Here is a 19,009-nt window from a genome sequence, read left to right as displayed (position 1 = left end):
TAAATCAACATGATGAGATTCTAAGTTTGTCATCATTTTGAGATAGTCAAAATTATAAGCAAAATTTAAACAGCAAAAATGTGGAAGTGTAGTGTCGGACTTTGACACAGGACACTTCTGCTGGCTTCCTGTTTCCAACCAACAGTCTACCCTGATTACATTTACAGTAACTATGTCAACGATTATTTCCTCACCTGAGAGGTCTGGTGTGACGGATTTACTCAACTCAGCTCAAATTTATTCATAAAGTACTTTTAAAAACAACTCACGTTGACCAAAGTGCTGCACAAAAGGAATAAGATGCTAAGAACAGATACAAACTGTCAGGTACACAGCTCACACATTCAGAGGCACAACACACACAGGCCTGTGTTTGAGCCTGGACTTTAAAGAGTCAGGGTGCTGTTCCACAGTTTGGGGGCAGACACAGCAAAGGCACAATCACTTCTGCAATGAATCAATGCCGTACATACGCCATAGGCTGATGTGCGCAAGTATTAATCCCCCTCGATGCTGTGACAAAGACCTCCTGTCTAATTTTGTAAGCTGAAACCATTTCCCTCATTGGAAACAATGCTTTATTTACTTTAATTTCACAGATAAGAAACAATAAATTGTAAAGACAATAAAGCCTCCACAAAACAGCATTTTAAGACTTGTGTGTGATTTATCCTGGCTTCATATGAGTAGAGGAAATCTCCACTGGTTGCTAGGCTAATTTCTACAATGTAAAATACCATAGGCCTGTGCTAATAACTTTAGCATGTTGTATTTGTTTGGAAAACATGTTTAGTATAAGACAGTTGTTTTGTTGGTGAACCTTGTGAGTTGTAATGGAGCCAAATTATGTAACGTTACCTTTGTTAAATGTTGCTGTTGTCCTTGGCTTCATATGAGTAGAGAGAAGTCCGCTAGCCACTAGGCTAATTTTTACAATGTAAAATGCCATAGGGTTGTGCTAAAAACGTTAGCATGTTGTATTTGAGGGGAAAATGTGTCCAGCAAAAGACAAATGCTTTGTCTGTGAATGCTGCCAGTTATGTGAAGCTGATTTGTGTTTGTGTTTGAATAGTCTCTATTAAGCCATGTTTAATGTGTGTTTAATGTGTGTTTTATATCAGCTAAACTAAACTAAATCTGGAGCGTGGAAAAGCTGGAGCCCCAGGTCAGCTGACCTAAGGCGTTAGGAGGTCTGTGATGTAAGATGGGCCCCATTCTTGGAACCCATCGGCTGTATTTGGCGTCTGACTTCCGGTAGATGCCGATACAGCCTCTGGGGACAGACCCCCGATTTTTTGGCATTCCGGTTTGCAGTGATGCCAATCTCGTTAGGTCCTCATTCATGGAGACCTTTTTTCTGCCATCTAGTGGTAGTAAGATCACAATACACTAATCCATGTAAAAACAAGATAGCAGCCATCTCTGCCAAGTCAGTCTGCAGAAGTAGACCAAAACCTGATCACATTTTATGTTGTAACTTGTTTATTAATGATTAATAATGTTTGTAGTTTAATATGGCAACAAATTTGACCAATTTTAGGAAAAGTAAGAAACTAGGACGCTGCTAATTAGGAAGCACTGATTTGAAGACATCAGGACAGGGATCTTGTTTCATCTCGTTTGAGGACACTGGGACTTAATAATCGTTGACAATGTTTAGATTCATATACTTATCAAGTCCTACTGATCCCAAATAGCTAGGAGAAATTAAAAATGCATACCAAATAAAAGTTCGGGTCTCAGGAGGATAGAAGGTATCACTGTAATCACCTCAGGGTTATGTCTACTTTTATTTGTTCTGCACACTGGTGTACACTGTGTGGCACTGTGGAATGTGTCCGTCTAATCCCGACGTTCTTTTTTTTTCTTTAAATAATAACCTTAATAAAAAATATTTTTGAATATAAAAAATTCACTTTATTCAAATATTAAAAAAAACACTATAAAAAATATTTGTTTTATCAGAGTACTGACTTACATTGTCACACTTTTGAGATTTCTTTCAAATCATTCCTAAATAGTTTTCCTTTTTCCCATTTTCCTGGTGTAAATGAGCTTCCGTACAAATATTCATCTCTAAATCAGAGTCGAAGGCACTGCATATTAGTTGAAGGTAACCATAGCAACAGTACTTGCTATACAGTAGTTGCTACTTGATAACAGAAAAGCTATCCCTGCTCTGTGTTTGCCTGTGGTAAATAATTTTATTTATATACTCTCTGTATTAAATTTCTTTTAGCTTTTTTCACTTGACATGGTGCAGTTTGGTGGATGGTACTGACCTCATATTTGAAACCTGGCTGCACTGATAAGTAAAACCACTAGTGGGAGTGGAACCACAATAAATCACACATACCTTACAGTCAGTGAGCACCAAGTGAAGACTTCATTAACATTCAGGACACAGCAGCAATGTAGTTCAAGTTTAAAAAAAAAAAAAAAAAGGACATGCATGCGAGATTATGTAGAGAAAGAATTGAGATAAATTTGACTGTTTATGATGACATGTTCATGTCACAATATATATTTTAACAAATGACCTCAAGAGGGTGAATCTGACTCACAGCAACACAAAAACATAATTGGTGCCCTGTATTTCTGACAACATAAATTTAACTCCACTGAACAGTTGTGTGGAGATGTGTCTCAGTTAATTTGTGGCACATAAGGAAGACAAATGAACTACTGGTGGAGTGTACTTTATTACATAATGAATATGACACCTTTATGAAATGTTCCTCATGGAACATATTTCAGACACGGGGGAGTATTAATCATTTAGTCTCTCCAGTCTGAGGGAAATTTTTCTCTGAGCAAACAAAGCACGTTTTTCTCAGGCTTAATTTTTAAGAAGCAGCACGTGCAGCTGAGCCATTGTTTACTGACGCCAAACACCTGAGACAGGAGAGAGATCGATGGACGAGAGCAGAGGAGGAGAATATCAGACAGTGACACTGTGGGTAACTAATTGTATCATGAATTTCAACAGGCTTGTTTGTAAATGTTGGTGGTGCATAGGTCGTTCTGTGTAGATGAATATTTAGTCCCTCTCAGTCCATGTGGAATAATCTCACTTGGAATTCTCTGCTGATCTGCATTAAGGTTGAGAACTTTCAAACAATATTTTCTTAAAAACTCTATAATACAGAATAATTATTCAGGACACTGAGGGCATAGTGTCTGTGTTTTTGAGGGGATTTGAGGGTTTTTACATTCTTTAATGTGAATAAAAACCTCATCATTTTTTTGACTCCACTTATGAAGACTTATGCCAATAAATGAATAAATTGAATAAAAAAATGTTCCAGTGTTTCCCCACAGTGATTTAATTTCTGGCAGTGTGGAGAGGACTTTGAAACACACAGCCGAATTTGATGTTGGGTAATTGTACAAACTATACAACTGAACAGCTATGAATAAGTAAAATTACAAAACAAATGTCTGACTTGATATTTAGTGTACTGTCAGAATTGTCTGATGGGTGTGTCTATTGGGAGAACTTGGTCTTAACTAATCTCATTGCATATAGTGTAACTGCGACCATTTCATAACCTTAAGAACATGTTAAAAACTTCAACTGATGTCACGATAATATGTGTTGTTTAAAGGGACGGTCAAATGTGTCATTTGGTGGAAACCGACCTATTCAGTCATTTAGGTACGAGAGTGTTGATTGCATCATGATCCTGATGCAAAATTCACAAAAGTTTTTTCATTTACCCCCATAACTGCTTATCCTGTTAGGGGTCACGGGGGGGCTGGAGCCTATCCCAGGTGACATTGGGCGAGAGGCGGGGTTCACCCTGGACAGGTCACCAGACTATCACAGGGCTGACACGTAGAGACAGACAACCATTCACACTCACATTTACACCTATGGACAATTTAGAGTGACTGTGGGAGGAAGCTGGAGTACCCAGAGAAAACCCACGCTGACACGAGGAGAACATGCAAACTCTTTTTTTTCTAAAACCAGTTCATGGATACAATGCATTGAAATTTAGCTAATAAAACACCAGAACAGTTACACTTATAGTTTTGAGTGAGATACTTGCAAAATAGAAGTCGCCAATGGAAGAGCTAGGGGTGGAATCTCCTTAGGACCAGTTGCATCTCATGTGCATTCAATCAAAAGTGGTCAGTGAAAATGGATTGTCACACAAAGGAGTGGATGAAGCCAGTTTTTAGTGAGTCATTGTTGTGTTTTATGCAGCTATTTAGCCCACAGATTTGTTTTTGTTAGCGCTCTGTGACTTTTTTCAGCGTGGTAGCCTTGCATCACCAGGCTCTTCACGTACGGGCAAGAGCCTGGTTTCCATTCACTCTGAATTTTGTCTGGATTCTGGTTCGCATCCATTGAATTCTGGATCCTGTCTCTCTTGCCCTGGTTCAGGTTCCTTAGCAAAACGGCCACTAAACAGCCCCAGACTACAGCGCAGATTGTGTCATGAAAAGGGGTTGTTCCTGAGACATTGCTATGTTTCTAGCGCCCAAAACCATAACCAAGTGGTTTTTGTGTCTAAACATAACCACACATTAACCACAGCATTGCTGAAATATTTCACCATATCGGCTACATAATAACGTGCAAATGTAACGTGTCCGTGGTTTGCAGAATTGTACAGTGCTAACATTTGTCAATGCGATTGGGTTGAGTGGTGGGGTAGCAATAGGCCTAATGGTCTCAAACACTCTATAAAATCCTGGCTACAGCCCTTAAATATCAGTAAAACAAGGTCAGACAGTCAAAAGATGAAGTCACAATCAGTTTTGATTTGAAGGACACAGCTGATAAAGGTCAGAGCATATGGTATATGAGTAAAAATATAAATCAGATATTGCACATATTGATAAACTGATCCGATCTAATTGTGCATCAAATCCTATCAAGCTTACATATTATCCTATTTCACGTCCCCAGGACAATAAAAATGCCCAATCACCTCTTGGCTTGAGTCCCTGCTGTGCTTGTTGGAGTTGCACTAAATGGAAATACACTTCCTCTCTTGAGACAGATGAGTTTGAGGCGTATTCTTTTAGCATGAGGCCCACATTCAAAAGAGAAATGTCTGTCTGGATCTTAAGGTTGAACTGTCAGTGAGTAAATGGATCTATCATTATAAATGACACACACTGCTGGGTGAAAGTGAGGTGATATCAATGAAAATGCAATGTTTTACTTTTTGACTGATACATATTTGCAGTTCACTCCAGACTGTTCAAGGTCACTTTACACAGGTCTTATTATACCAGTATTTTGTATGCTGCACAGTTAAACTACAACCACACATGGATGTAGTTATTGATAATAATCAGCTCGAGGATATTCTACAGGGTGCTCCAGGCAAACACTTTTTATTGAATCCAAACAGACAGTGGAGATATATGTGACAAAATAAAGCTGCATAAGGCTTCGTCTGTGGGCCCCCGTGTTGACATTAGATGATAAATTGTACCTTAACTACTGTGTGACCTGGTTTTATTATGTGGAGGGAAAAAACAGGCCTGGAATGGATATAAAGCCTTGCTGACCTGAGAATGAACTGCCAGGCCCATGAACCTAAACACAGCTGAACTTTTGCTGAACTGGCCTCTTTGTGAACGAACACCAGATGGAAAGTGTTTCTTTCTTTCTCTAAGTGCCATGAAGACATGGCACTCCCTCTGAACACTGTGTCCAGGATGTTAAGATGTGCTTTGGGCTGTTGTTGTTATTGATGCATTCGGACGGTGATGCCAGGCTGACATTCTTACATTGTGTGTACTGTATCAGGACACAAAGCGAGAGGGAAAGCAACATGAATTTATTAGTTTATACGGTGCTGAATCATTGTTTTGGCAACAAGTCCGTGAGTAACCAACTTAAGTTTCAAGGCTGAAAAACAAAGTCAGCATAGTTCACAGGTGGTCTGACCGGGAATTAAATTTTAAGAGCCTTGTTCAGGTCCCCCGTTGGTCACAACTATAAGTCTGGAGCCGTCTGAACGTGGTGTAAATCTCCCCCAGGACAGAGGGCAAAGGTTTGTTGTAATGCCACCTCAGGGTTCAACCTGTGGTCACAGACGGTAAGCCAACTCAGCTGAACGTAGAACCGAGGTAAAACATGCAGCGAGGTTGACGCTTTGTTTCCCACACATCATAAATGGTCACAAGATTTCAATATCTGTGTTACTAAGGAAGTGAGTTGACCCGGATATGTTGGGCTTAATATTAGCCCTGCCATATAGATTTATTGTTCTCTGTTGATTGTTCCACGTTCTGTTTGCTTACGCGCAGTCAGGAGAGGGTTCAGTTGCTCCTGCAGCTGTGCTATCATAATGGGGCACATCTTTCATGCTATGTACAATATATTAATACTTGTCTCTGCTGGCTCATTGTGCCATTTATTACCATGACTGATATATATATTTTGTGTTCTCTCTGAGAAACTGTTTCAAATAAACCTGTTAAACTGCAGCACGATCGGCTGAGTACATGTTGGCATTGTACATTTCTGCCAACCATGGATATGTAACATTAAGTTATTATGTTGCAGCAGTAGTGTAGTGGCAGTTGATAATGTGGGTGTACTACTAGGCAGGAAAGTATAGTTACAGAGGAGGAAGTGGGTGTAATCACCTATATGTTCCAATGGCTTTTTGGCTGATGGGTGGGTATACTGTAAGCAGCCAGAAACAAAGGTGTACTGGCATAAACCCTCCACTACACCACTGTGTCGCAGATATGTTAAACCTCTCTTATGTTTTGCCATGCTTTGGTTAATCTGTGGTTAGGTGTAGGCACAAAAAAACACTTGGTTATGTTTAGGAAAAGATAATGTTTTGGCTTAAATACCTGGTTTTGGTGTCACGATCATGGCCAGTCTGCAGCTTGGCAGCCATCTTGCCTTGGTCTCATGCCATCAGTCATGCCCTTCACATCTGAAAGATAAAGTCAGCTCATTTACATGTAATCAGAACTACGTCACTTTAGAAACACTAATATGACACGTATGATAAGTACAAATATCACATATCCATGGTTTTTGTTGTGGCAATAGACTGCATATTTGAAAAAAAAATCAAACGATATCAGGCATGTTTAGTTTTCATGACTTCTGTCATTATTATCAACAACAGTTTTATCCAAGTGCTATTAAGATAATTAACTCATCCAATGTGCAATAGTGCATAGTGTGCATGCTCCTTGGCTGGGCCAGATGTGCAATTAAGTCTATACTGCTGTTCTTATTACACTGCATGTGGATTTATATTATTTATATATTTATTACTGCATTATATATTGTCCTTTTTACCCACAGTATATTTTATGTCTCACTGTTGCTGTTTATTGTCTTTTGTTGTTTTTATGTGTACTAGCCCAGAGATACATTTTGTTGTACTGCTGTGCAATGACAATTAAGGCATTGAATTGAATTGAATTGAATTCCTGACATAATATTGATTAGTGTTTTCCACCATTTTTAAAAATTGCTTTTGAGGGTTTTCTAACTTCAGAGACTGTACAGTGGACGTCTGTATGAGTAATGTAAGTGTTTTTTAACATCTTATTTTAGCCACTGTATAAATGATCACTTTGGAGCAACTATCCAGCACTACGTAAAGTAGCAGCAGCTACAGCATGCTTCCCAACATTCATGCCTCAATAATACTAATAATAATTCTTTACTATAGCTATAATACAACAGTTAAAAAGGGGCTATTCTTTGAGTGAGTAGGCCTACTTGTAATTTCGACACTTTTGATACTACACTTTGCTGGTAAAACGTAACATTGTGAATGCAGGATTTTTGTAGTTGTAGTGGACTATATTTACAGTTTGCAATTTGATCAACCCAGAGGCCAGAAACAAATGTTGGCATTGTACGTTTCTGCAAACAAGGGATATGTAGCAATTATTATGTTGTTGAAATTTTGCAACTTTACGTTTTTCCACTTAAGATAATTAACGTGTGGTTAGGTTCAGGCACAAAAACAACTTAGTTATGGTTAGGAAAATATTGTGTTTCTGCTTAAAATACCTAGTTTTGGGGGCACAATCATGAAAAACAGCAATGTCTCTGTATAAAACAAAACATCCACGTTTGGGGCCTAAAAAGCTGATGGGAGAACATGACAGGTTTTGGACAGTTGTCTGCAGCTTGGCAGGCATTTTGCCTTGGTGACATGCCATACACCATCCCCTCCACCTCCACATGACAAAGTCAGTTCAAATGATGTCACTTTAGAAAGACTGATAGGATTCGTACATATGAAAATGCAACATATTCATGGTTTGCAGAAACGTATAATGCCAACACTTTCTCCTGCAAGTAGATTAAGTTTGTTTTTTTGTCTCAGCTTTTCATTTGTGCAGGTTAGAAGTTCAAGAGCTGTATAGAGCTGTATACTCATTAATTACACACACTTCTCCAAAAGTAGGGTCTGCATGCTTTGTAGGTCAAACTGGTTTTCTCAAAGTCAGAAGAACAGCCGCTTAAATACCAGCAATAGTTTATCCCCCGTGCAGTATCTAGGTCAGCAAATGTAGTGTAACAAATGATTCAAAGACGCAAGATCAAAACAGCTGAAGTGTTTCTCAAGGATTTTTTCTGGGTCAAATGATGAGCATGTAAGTGAAGCCTACAGGATTAAGGTAATCTGGTCAAAGGAATGTTTTAATTCATCATCTGGTTCCTCTGAGAGAGTGCAGACCATCCAGCACAGCCTGAGTTCTCCCAACACTGATCCTGGATTGATGATGGGACAGAACAGAGTGTCCACTGTGAGTCAACAAATCCACCGCCCACCTCTGCACCTCGCTATCTGAAGGGTAATCAGCTTTATAGTCTGATTAGAAATCAGTTTCACATCAGGGTAGTCAAATCAAAACAAATAAGAAAAATGAAAGGAATTTATTTTAATTAGTGTCGTTCTTTTTACAGCACCTAACAATGTTTCAACTTGTTACGGACCTATGCTTTGGGTTTGTAAAGATTAGCGGGGGAAAGTAACTGAGCATATTTACTCAAATACTACTTAAGGCAAGGCAAGTTTATTTGTAGAGCACAATTCGTACACAAAGTAATTCAAAGTGCTTTACAGAACAAGAAAATGCATTAAAATCACAATACAAAATAAAAACATAAATAATCATTATAAAATGAACTTTAAAAGAGAAGAGTGCAGATAAGATAAGATCCTTTCAGTCATATGCACAGTGAAATAGAGCTGTTTTGAGCCTAGATTTGAACATTGTCAGAGTAGAGGCCTGTCTCACATCTTCAGAAAGACTGTTCCAGATTTTAGCTGCATAAAACTGGAATCCTGATTCCCCATGTTTAGTCCTGACTCTGGGCACCAGCAGGAGGCTGGTCCCTGAGGTCCTCAGAGTCTGAGATGGTTCGTATGGCACTAACATGTCAGAGATGTACTTTGGTGCTAGGCCGTGGAGAGACTTGTACACAAGCAGGGTTGCTTTAAAGTCTATTCTCTGAGCCACAGGAAGCCAGTGTAGAGACCTGAGCACAGGACTAATGTGCTCGTACTTCCTGGTTCTGGTCAGGACCCGAGCAGCAGCATTCTGGATGTACTGCAGCTGTCTTACGGCCCGTTTGGAGAGGCCAGTGAGCAGGCCGTTACAGTAGTCTAACCTACTAGAGACAAATGCATGGATAAGTCTCTCCAAGTCAGGTTTAGACACTATACCTTTGATTTTGGCAATGTTTTTTAGATGGTAAAAAGCTGCTGATGTTATTGATTTGATGCGGCTGTTAAAGTTCAAGTCTGAGTCCATTATTACCCCGAGATTTCTAACCTAATTTGTAGGTTTTAGAGAGAGAGACTGGAGGTGACTGCTGACACTTTCTCTTTGTTTCTGTGGACCAAATACGATGACTTCAGTCTTGTCTGAATTTAGCTGAATTTAGCTATTAAGTACATTTTTGATGTATCCATACTTAAATATATTTTCATTTCATACTCCTCAGCTCATACTCATACTCCTCATACTCCATTCTGCATAATGAATACTGTTGATACTTTTAATGCAGGACTTTTACCTATAATGGTGTAGTTTGTGATGCAGCATCTGTACTTTTATGTAAGTAAATGATCGCAATACTTCTTTTACCTCTGTTAAACAAGCAAAAGCTCTCCAGAAATCCATCTGCTATCAATTCATTAAAAACACACGTGAGAAGATCTGTTTCCTTCAAGCTGGTAAAATTTAATGACGGACATTTATCAGTGCAGCCTATCTGAATGATTTGTGAGAAGTGAGAAGTCATTTTCTGTTGGTTGCCACAATGAACACCTGTTGCATACATGTATCATTGTTTATATAAAAACATGAGGTTGTGCAGCTTTAACGTGGGTTAAAAAGGATTCTTTAACGGGGATTTGTTAAGTGACAGCCTCTTGATGTTTGTCTTCTCCCAGTTTTATAATAGAGGAACACAACTGAGCATGTTACTTGTTCAATCTTAACTTATTCTTCCAGTTAAGCGCTACTGCGAGATGTTCAGGGACAGTGGGAACAACACTATACAACCCTTACTTTGCTCGCTGTCACACCTGTGCCATTACTGATAATTTTTCCTCTACATCAGTTTTATTTTGAGTTACTTTATTGTCTTTGGGGAGACCAGGGTTGGTTGTCACACATGTTGGTTGTCACAGTGCTAATTACAGCCATGCTCAACAACGTATCTACATTATATTGATATCAGACAGTTGGCCTGACATCCTGCTCATGTTGCACTGGTCATTTTGTGAAGCACACACAAAGCATTGAGATGAGGAGATATTTTGAAATTTTTATTTTTTTTTTTTAAATCTTGTAGGTTATTTGTCATTTAAAAATCAAGCACTTATTAAAAAGCTTTGATTTGAGTCAGCTTTCGGCTAGCAAGCTAAAGTAATGCGGTAGCGAGCTTAAAATGTTTGTCAAGAGGTCAGTTGGGGTTAGTTGTGACACGTGTGACAGTTCAGAAAGACAGTCAGCACTGCAGACATGTTATAGTCCATATGTTCTCAGGTGTTTTTGATTGCACACACACACACACACACACACACACACACACACAAACAAACGTTCCTGTCATATTGTGATGAAGATTAATCTATTCCAATCCCACTGTTTCATTTAATGTTATAGTCATGTTCGTGTTACGAAACAATGGCTTTAATAAAGACTAGATTTTTTTTTCAGCACTGTAAATTTCTTCTTTTTACATCTCAATACCAAGGACAATTCAAACAATCATCTGGTTCAAAGTCATGGTTTAAACACTAGGAGCATTGATGAGCACTATTATAGGGGTGGTATTCATTTCAAAACTTATTTGGTGTTTTTATTTTAAGAAACAAAAAAGTTACACATTTTTCTTTGAATAATTGTATTTTTCCTGAAACCCCATTGATAATTGCAGGGACAACCAACCCCACAATGTGTCAGAGTGTCTTTGGTTAATACTGGTTAAAATAAGTTGCAAAAATGAAAGGGATGTCCATTTAAGATTTCATTTAATGTACAAGTGACCACTGAAAGATGTTTTAATAATGATGAGCAATTCACACAAGAATAAAAAATGTGACAACCAACCCCGGTCTCCCCTGAAGAAAAATGAATACTTTAAAAGTGATCATCATGTTTTGAATTTCATGAGGTTTAACTGTTCAAACTCTAACTTCATGTATGTTTAATGGTGCCTTGCTTTAATGCTTCCTTTAAATTAAAATGCCTCCTGCAGCTAATTCTCTTCTCTGCTGAGTAATGAGATGATTAATGAGAGGGTTTAGTGAAGCAATAGCATATGCATCAGGCTGGAGAAAAATGCAGCAGAGAAGAAAAAAAAACAAAACAAGATGCTGAGAAGGTCGCACGTGCAGGAGGTCACTCGTGGCCAATCGTGTCCTCGGGACTTCCCCTGAACTTTCTCTCCTCCTCGTGCCAGTGAGGATAAAAGGCTCACTTCACTGCAGCACTTTAGGATATTTCCCCCCCCAAACTCCCACGATGCTGCAGCTGTTGACATTCCTGGTGGAGAAGATTTCTCTGCTCTCCAACTTCAAACTCTTTGAGTCCAGCTGGTCTGACGGTGAGGAGCGGGAGCAGCACGCGCAGCGCGGCCCCCCTCCGCCTCTCCGGAGGGGAGACCTGCTGGAGGTTCCCAGAACCATTTTCACCCACTACGGCATCTATTTAGGTGACAATAAAGTGGCTCACCTGATCCCTGACATCCTGCCCGTGCTTACAAACGACAAGAAGCTCATCAGTTCTGTCATCACCAACAAGAGGCTCATCCTCGGCTGCATCTACAGGTGCGCCACGGTGCGCGTGGACACCTTAGAGGACTTTGCATACGGCTCCAACATACTGATAAACCGCATGGATAAGATGATGAAGAATCAAGCTTTTCCTGATGAAGACGTCGCTAAGAGAGCTGAGAAACTCATGGGAGCAATTCCCTACAGTCTGCTGTGGTATAACTGTGAACACTTTGTGACATACTGCAGATACGGATCTGCAGTGAGCCGGCAAACAGAGAAGGTATAGTCCCCAAGACCTGTATGTCTATCTTAAAGGGATAGTGCAGATTTTTTTGAAGTGGGGTTATATGGGGTGCTTATCCATAGTTTGTGTATTTGATAAAGTAGATGTCAGTCAGCAGTCCCCCCAGTTTGGAGAAGCAGGCTGGAGTCTGACATGGAGGCACATCAGTGTACTGCTGTGGACAGGTGTCAGCAACAAAATTTATTTTGACCACCTAAAAAAATGTCCCACCTAAAAAAATCAATATTAGTTTAAGTGTACCCTGTACTGAGGGTATTTTCACTGCTTCACCTTAATGTCAGACAGTGATCTACAATGGGAGAATTAAGCCGTTACATGGCTCTCTTCAAAGCCAGACTCCATTGAGAAAAACAGTGATTTAATATTGCTAAACACAGGAGCTGCTGGTCTACCACTGTTTCAAACAGTTAATTTGTTTGTGTTATTGTGTGACTCTGGTGTTGTGAAGGGTTGTTCAGATTCACCAAAGTCACACAATAACACAAACAAACTCACTGATCGAAGCAGTGTTTGACCAGCAGCTCCTGTGTTCAGTGAGCTAAAATTACTGTATTTGTCAATGGAGTCTGGTGGCTTTAACAAGAGCATAGATGGGAACTGAAGTCTTTAATGGCTTCCCCATCAAAACTGGCTGTCTGACTGAAAAGTAAAGCTGTAAAAATACTCTCAATATAGCCTACACCTAAACTGACAAGGATTTTTTAGTTGGCTAAAACATGTTTTGTTGCTGGCCCCCATCCACAGCAGTACAATACTTGGCTTCTGTGTGAAACTCCTGCCTGCTTCTCTAAACTGGGGTTGTGCCAACTGACATCTACTGTGTGAAATGCAGTATCTATGGATAAGCACCTCATGCAACCCCACTTTAAAAAATCTGAACTGTCCCTTTAAGTGTAATTCTGGTTATTGATCACGTAAACAGCACGATGATACAGATTTAGCCCAGTGCATACTGAAGGTAAACATAACACAAGGTGAACTCCATATTGGCACTGGTATTGTTGGGCCCCAACTGACCTCCCTGTTGGGCCCCCTCCAGCTTTTGTGTATATACCCTGTCACCTCCAAGTTCCCATTAGATACAGTGCTCTCAAAGACCCCAAAACACAACCAGTGCTCATATGTTGAAGTAATACATCAGATTTTTTTTGTGTGTCAGTGATATTTAGGCATTTTGATTGAACACTTTCTTTATGAGGAATGTGAACATACTATAAAGAAAAATAATGCCTTGACACTAGATTTTGACCCTCTACAAGACAGGGTACCTAGATCCTGACACATCTAGTCTTGTGATCAATTTATTTTAATATGTCTTAACAACTTGCTCCTTTTCTCTTAAAATTACTGTAATTTTATGGAGTATTATTCTCTGTTGTTAACAGAGGCTGTCTTCATTTTCACCTCTGCTATAAAGCACAGCAGGAAACCCTGATAAAGCAGGGTTTATGACTCAGTTCATGCTGTACTTTCAGTGGTGCACATTCCCAAATAAATCTGCAAATCAGATTACTGAAACCAACCAACACTGAGCAGACTTGGGTTTTTATGCTTCTCAGGACCAAGTGGCAGCCCCGCTTTGTCAAGTTGGTAATCCAGCTTTGAGTTTAACCATCAAGAGGAGTATTGTTGCTATGGTGACCCCCAGTTTAACCTTACACGCTGATTTAGAGTGGTGGCTAAGCTGTTTGCAGAGACTTGATTTTGGTTTTCCATGCAGAGGAGTGGGTGTAAAGTTACAGGTGACGTCTCGTACTTTGAAAGTTGTTGTTATAAAATTCTATCAAGCACAACATGAAATAATCAACTGTGTTTCTTTCCTTTGTAGTTCTGTGAGTGCCTGAAATCGATCATCAGAGACCAGCGCAGCGTGATTGTCACAAGCCTCCTTGGATTCATCTCCATCATCTGTTTTGGCATGGCGCCATCAACTACATTCCCCACAATCCTTATCCCCTTTACTCTGTGGATGGCTGGTTAAAGGAGGTCAGCACAGAGGACCTGCAAACAAACTGAACTGAACTTTAACTTGACGAGTACTGACCTGAATACCTCCTCAAGATGGTGCACTCTTGTCATGTGATGAGTCTGCTTTGCAACCATGCTCTCATTTGATTACTTGGACAGTGTTTAATGTTCTGTCTTGATACCTGTATTAATAGTTTCCTGTGTGGCTTATATTTGTCCTCTCTTATAACTGGGGAAATACGTAGCTGTTGTTGCATATAGGAAAAGAGTAAGCGATTCATTTTTGCTAACACGCAAGTCACCAGAAGAATTAATATCCAGTGGTACATATCAATATCTTATGTGTATAAAGTGGATATTTTATAGTAGTGTGCTAATGTTGTAAATATGACAAATGTTTAATAAACAGTTTATTTTTACGTGTGTGCCTTGTGTGAGTGTGACTCTTCATACGACATGCCAGTGAAAGCAGAGTCCTAGAATAGCCTTAATATGTGTGATATTTCATGATATCTTTCTTGTTGAGAGAAAATACTATACAGTGTAGATATGCTGCAAAAATGCTGAGTGAGGATGGCAAACATTCAATCACATCAAAGCAGTGTCTTTAAACTGCTGAGTCGTCTCATTTTGGCTATGATACTGCACCTATGACCACTATTGTGATGGATTTTGATAATGTTTCACGTGACATTATGTTTCTATAACTGCGATAAAACATAAAAATAAAGTTTTTCTGAATGTCCAAGAAAGTGCTGAATAATGATGCGACATATTTAAAGGGTCATTCTAGTCCACGAAAAACAAAAGTCTGCTTATTTGGGTATGATGGCTCAATATCAGTGACATTTTAAATGAGGATTTACACCGTTGCCAAGTCAGCCTTCTTAATGAGGACCCACGACCTTAATACAACAAGGCCTGAGTTTCAGAATCCAACCACACTGCAAAGCTCCTTTCTTTCTGTCAAAATCTTTCTGAAACATTGGCCAATATATAATCCTACTAACTAGTGAAGCCCCTCCCAATTTCACCTTAAATAAAATGGGTGTCAGGCTCTTTGTAGCACACTGGCATCATGTTTCTTTACCAACTCCTCAACCTTTTCTTTGTAACTTCCAAAAAGGAGGATGACTCCAAACATGACCTGTCCCTTTACAAGCGTGGGGATTTATTGGAAGTCCCCCGGACATTATTCACACATTTTGGTATCTATCTGGGAAACAACCGTGTGGCTCATCTCATCCCGGACATCCTGCCAGTGATTTCCAAGAATAAATCTGCTATTGCCAAGATGGTAACAAATAACCGCCTACTGCTGGGGGTTATCACCAAGGTTGCCAGCGTCAGAGTGGACTCTGTGACGGACTTTGCATACGGCTCAGAGATTTTGATCAACCACATGGACAAAGTGTGCAGCCAGCCTCCTTTGGATGGGGACGAGGTGGCCAGGAGGGCTGAGAAACTGCTGGGCTCTGTCACTTACAGCTTACTGTGGTACAACTGTGAACACTATGTCATGTACTGCAGATATGGCATGGCCATCAGCTACCAGACGTACCAGGTACAGTCTCTGGCCTGCTGTCAGTTGAAAGATTAGAAGAGTTTAATTTTTTTGTCCATATTTGCTGTGAAAAGATCCTTTCCTGACTTAATTCACAGTCCTGGTTCCATCTGTCCAGTGTTTAACTAATGTGAAGCTTCAACTGTGTGAGTTAGTCGGTATCTTCCAAAATTAAGGTCCTTTATTGCCATTTTTTTTTTTTAATTTTTAATTTTTAATTTCCCTTGAGCTACTACAGAAGTGAATATTGTACCAAAACTAGAGTAACTCTGGAAGACAGACATTTAATTTGACTGCTGACACCTCACATTAGCTTCAGCTGAACACTGACAAACATTTTAGCATAGAACCAGGACTGTTACTTTTACACTCACCCTATCAGTTACATTGGAATTGCATTAGGAAGGACTCTTTCTACAGCCAGCATGGACGTGAAAAATATGAACCAGTTCTTTAATAAAGTTCTTTCCATTCAGTATGATTGAATTAGTCGAAGTGTGGTTGACATACTGCTGATACATGCAACAGAGAACGTTTGTAAATATGCTGTATATAAACAGAAACCTTTGCAGTTATCTTTCATTTCTCACAATTGTTTCTATGTTTGAATGCTGGGGATTATTTCATGAGAAAAGTCACATGCAAAAGCCACAGATTTAAGGTTCATTGCACGTGTTGCAGCTGCAATGCTGTTACTTATTTCCATGGATTTAGTAAAACACTCAGTGTGAGGTGGAGTGGTGGGGTTTATTTCACAATTACTGGCAACCTTGAAGCTGAAATTCAGACTTTCTGACATTTGGTCACAGGAGTGGAGAGTTGTTTGCCTCAGTCCACTGGAGAGAAAATTGCCTTATTCATGAGGCGAGTGGCTCCACCTAGTGTTACTTAACACTCTAATTGCTGCTGCTCTGGAGGCAACACTGCAACTGCACAGCCAATTAGTGTTGCACTTCGCCTCAGATCACTGTCTAATTCTCACACTCTTTCTTGTAGTTCTGCACGACAGTACGCAAGATCGTCTGCAGCAGGATGAGCGCCTATTTGACTGCTCTGTGTGGCGTAGGAACCATGCTGTATCTGGGCTGTGTGACACCACTGACAGTTTTAACGACCCTGCTCATCTCGTTCACCATCTGGATGGCAGCCTAACGGCCTCTGTTGAGACGGCTCATGAGAAAGACTAATTTAACACACTGGTGGAAGCTGAAATGAAGTCCTGTGGTTTAGCTGCGTCACTAAAGGCACTGGGAAATAAATGTGTTCACTTTAAAAAATGTCACTACTTTACTTGTTACCTTCTTTGGGCAATTTTTGATTTGATGTTCCATTTGTCTTTGCCTTGATAGTTTGCTCCTCTGGTTATAAAGCTTTTTTTTGTTAGATGTCTAATTTTGTGCGTTATTCATCATTAATGTTCATCGGGCTCTGATATTCAACATTAATCTCATTTTACAGTAGCAGCTCATTGATTATAAATGGACTTTGACTGAGCACAGCCGCAAACTCCGGAAGACTGAGATAAAGCTCAGCAGAGATATCTGGAAAGAAGAGACTGAAACATGAGGGTGAATGCAGATGAGTGGTTTTCAGTGTGATACTTGTATCATGCTTTAGCTAAAAGTTGGCTTGGACGAAGTGCAATAAGTTTATACTTAATGGAATACGGTTTAATTTTGATATATTGTAATGACAAATGTCAGTGCATTAAACATGTATTTCTACCTGCTTCCTGTTGTCCTTCCTGCACGATACATCAAATACTTCTACCTTATCATCTTTGCTGCCGCTGTCAACATTAATCTGACTCCATTTTAGCTTTAGATTATTTTCATTGTTCGATTTCGTTTGCCTCATTAAAGCCCTGAAATGTTCAAATTCCACTTCTGCCAAGTAGAGCACTGTTTTGAAGAGTGCTGTATAAATAAAGATTACTTTTATTATGACTTCACTCCCTGGATTGTGCCCCATAAAAAGACTGAAATACACAAAAGGACTGTCCATGGGAACATACTACTGAATACAGGCATGGGAAAAACAGCCATAAACAATCAAATTAGAGTTAAATTATATGCTTGTTACTGCAGAGAATGGGGTCGACTTAGTGTCATTGTGAGGACAATAAGAATAGCACGGCCACACTGGGAAACAATCCAAAATTTTCTTTTAAGCATTTCCCCTGAGAAGTCAGAGCAAGCAAGCAAAATTGTTCCGGTAATAGATCAAGTGATTAGAGGAGATAGTCAATGGTGAGCAAGAAATATGATCAAAAACAGACTCTCTGGATGATTAATTATTTCAATAATCAGAGGATCTGGGTTTTAAATTATTAATTCTGCTTCTGTCCAAAGAGAAAAAAAAATAAATGGTTACAAGACCCAGAGAAGACACTTATTGGTGAGTGAGGAATTTATATATATAACGAGTTAATAAATCTTTATTACAGTTTGATGTTGGTGGATGTGACTGTGCCTGCAAAGCTATTAAGGTCATGTACACCTTTAAAGATACACTATGCACTTTGTATAGACTCAAACAGAAGTAATCCCTCTTGATCATCACGTACGCCACTACCCACTAGAAGTGTGTAGTGGTGTATTTTTCTGCAGAGACTAAAGGTAGGTACCAAACCATGAGCAGCAGGCATCCAAGAGACACAATGCGAGTCATTCTGGGGTTGACTTTTACTTTCACTGTTGATGGCCAAGCAGCAACCTCTGGGGCTGAAAAATGAAGCCAACACGAAGTACCGAAAACTGCAGTTCTTTGAACGGCCACTTGAGGCTGGCTCCAGAAGCCAGTCAGCCCCCATAGACCTCCCTGTTAAAATGCCCAACTTTACAGCAGAAAAAAACCCTATGGTTTTGTTCTTTATAGCTAATTTCAACATTCATGACAATTTTATCAGGGTGTTTTTTTTTA

The 19,009-nt window shown here is 39.6% G+C and overlaps 2 protein-coding genes across 2 annotated transcripts; both read left to right on the top strand.

Annotated features, from left to right (window-relative positions):
- Positions 1-11,844: 11,844 nt before the first annotated feature.
- lrata (lecithin retinol acyltransferase a) lies at positions 11,845-14,953 on the top strand. The gene is made up of 2 exons (XM_049572008.1): positions 11,845-12,531; positions 14,384-14,953. The coding sequence occupies exons 1-2, from the start codon at positions 11,998-12,000 to the stop codon at positions 14,534-14,536; spliced, it is 687 nt and encodes a 228-aa protein (XP_049427965.1). The 5' UTR covers positions 11,845-11,997; the 3' UTR covers positions 14,537-14,953.
- A 517-nt stretch (positions 14,954-15,470) lies between these two features.
- Positions 15,471-17,816, top strand: si:dkey-30k22.5 (lecithin retinol acyltransferase family protein). The gene is made up of 2 exons (XM_049572009.1): positions 15,471-16,087; positions 17,084-17,816. The coding sequence occupies exons 1-2, from the start codon at positions 15,602-15,604 to the stop codon at positions 17,237-17,239; spliced, it is 642 nt and encodes a 213-aa protein (XP_049427966.1). The 5' UTR covers positions 15,471-15,601; the 3' UTR covers positions 17,240-17,816.
- The last annotated feature ends 1,193 nt before the right edge of the window (positions 17,817-19,009 follow it).

This window comes from Epinephelus fuscoguttatus, linkage group LG3 (genome assembly GCF_011397635.1).
Source record: "Epinephelus fuscoguttatus linkage group LG3, E.fuscoguttatus.final_Chr_v1".
NCBI lineage: Eukaryota > Metazoa > Chordata > Actinopteri > Perciformes > Serranidae > Epinephelus > Epinephelus fuscoguttatus.
This window is presented reverse-complemented; position numbering and strand designations above follow the sequence as displayed.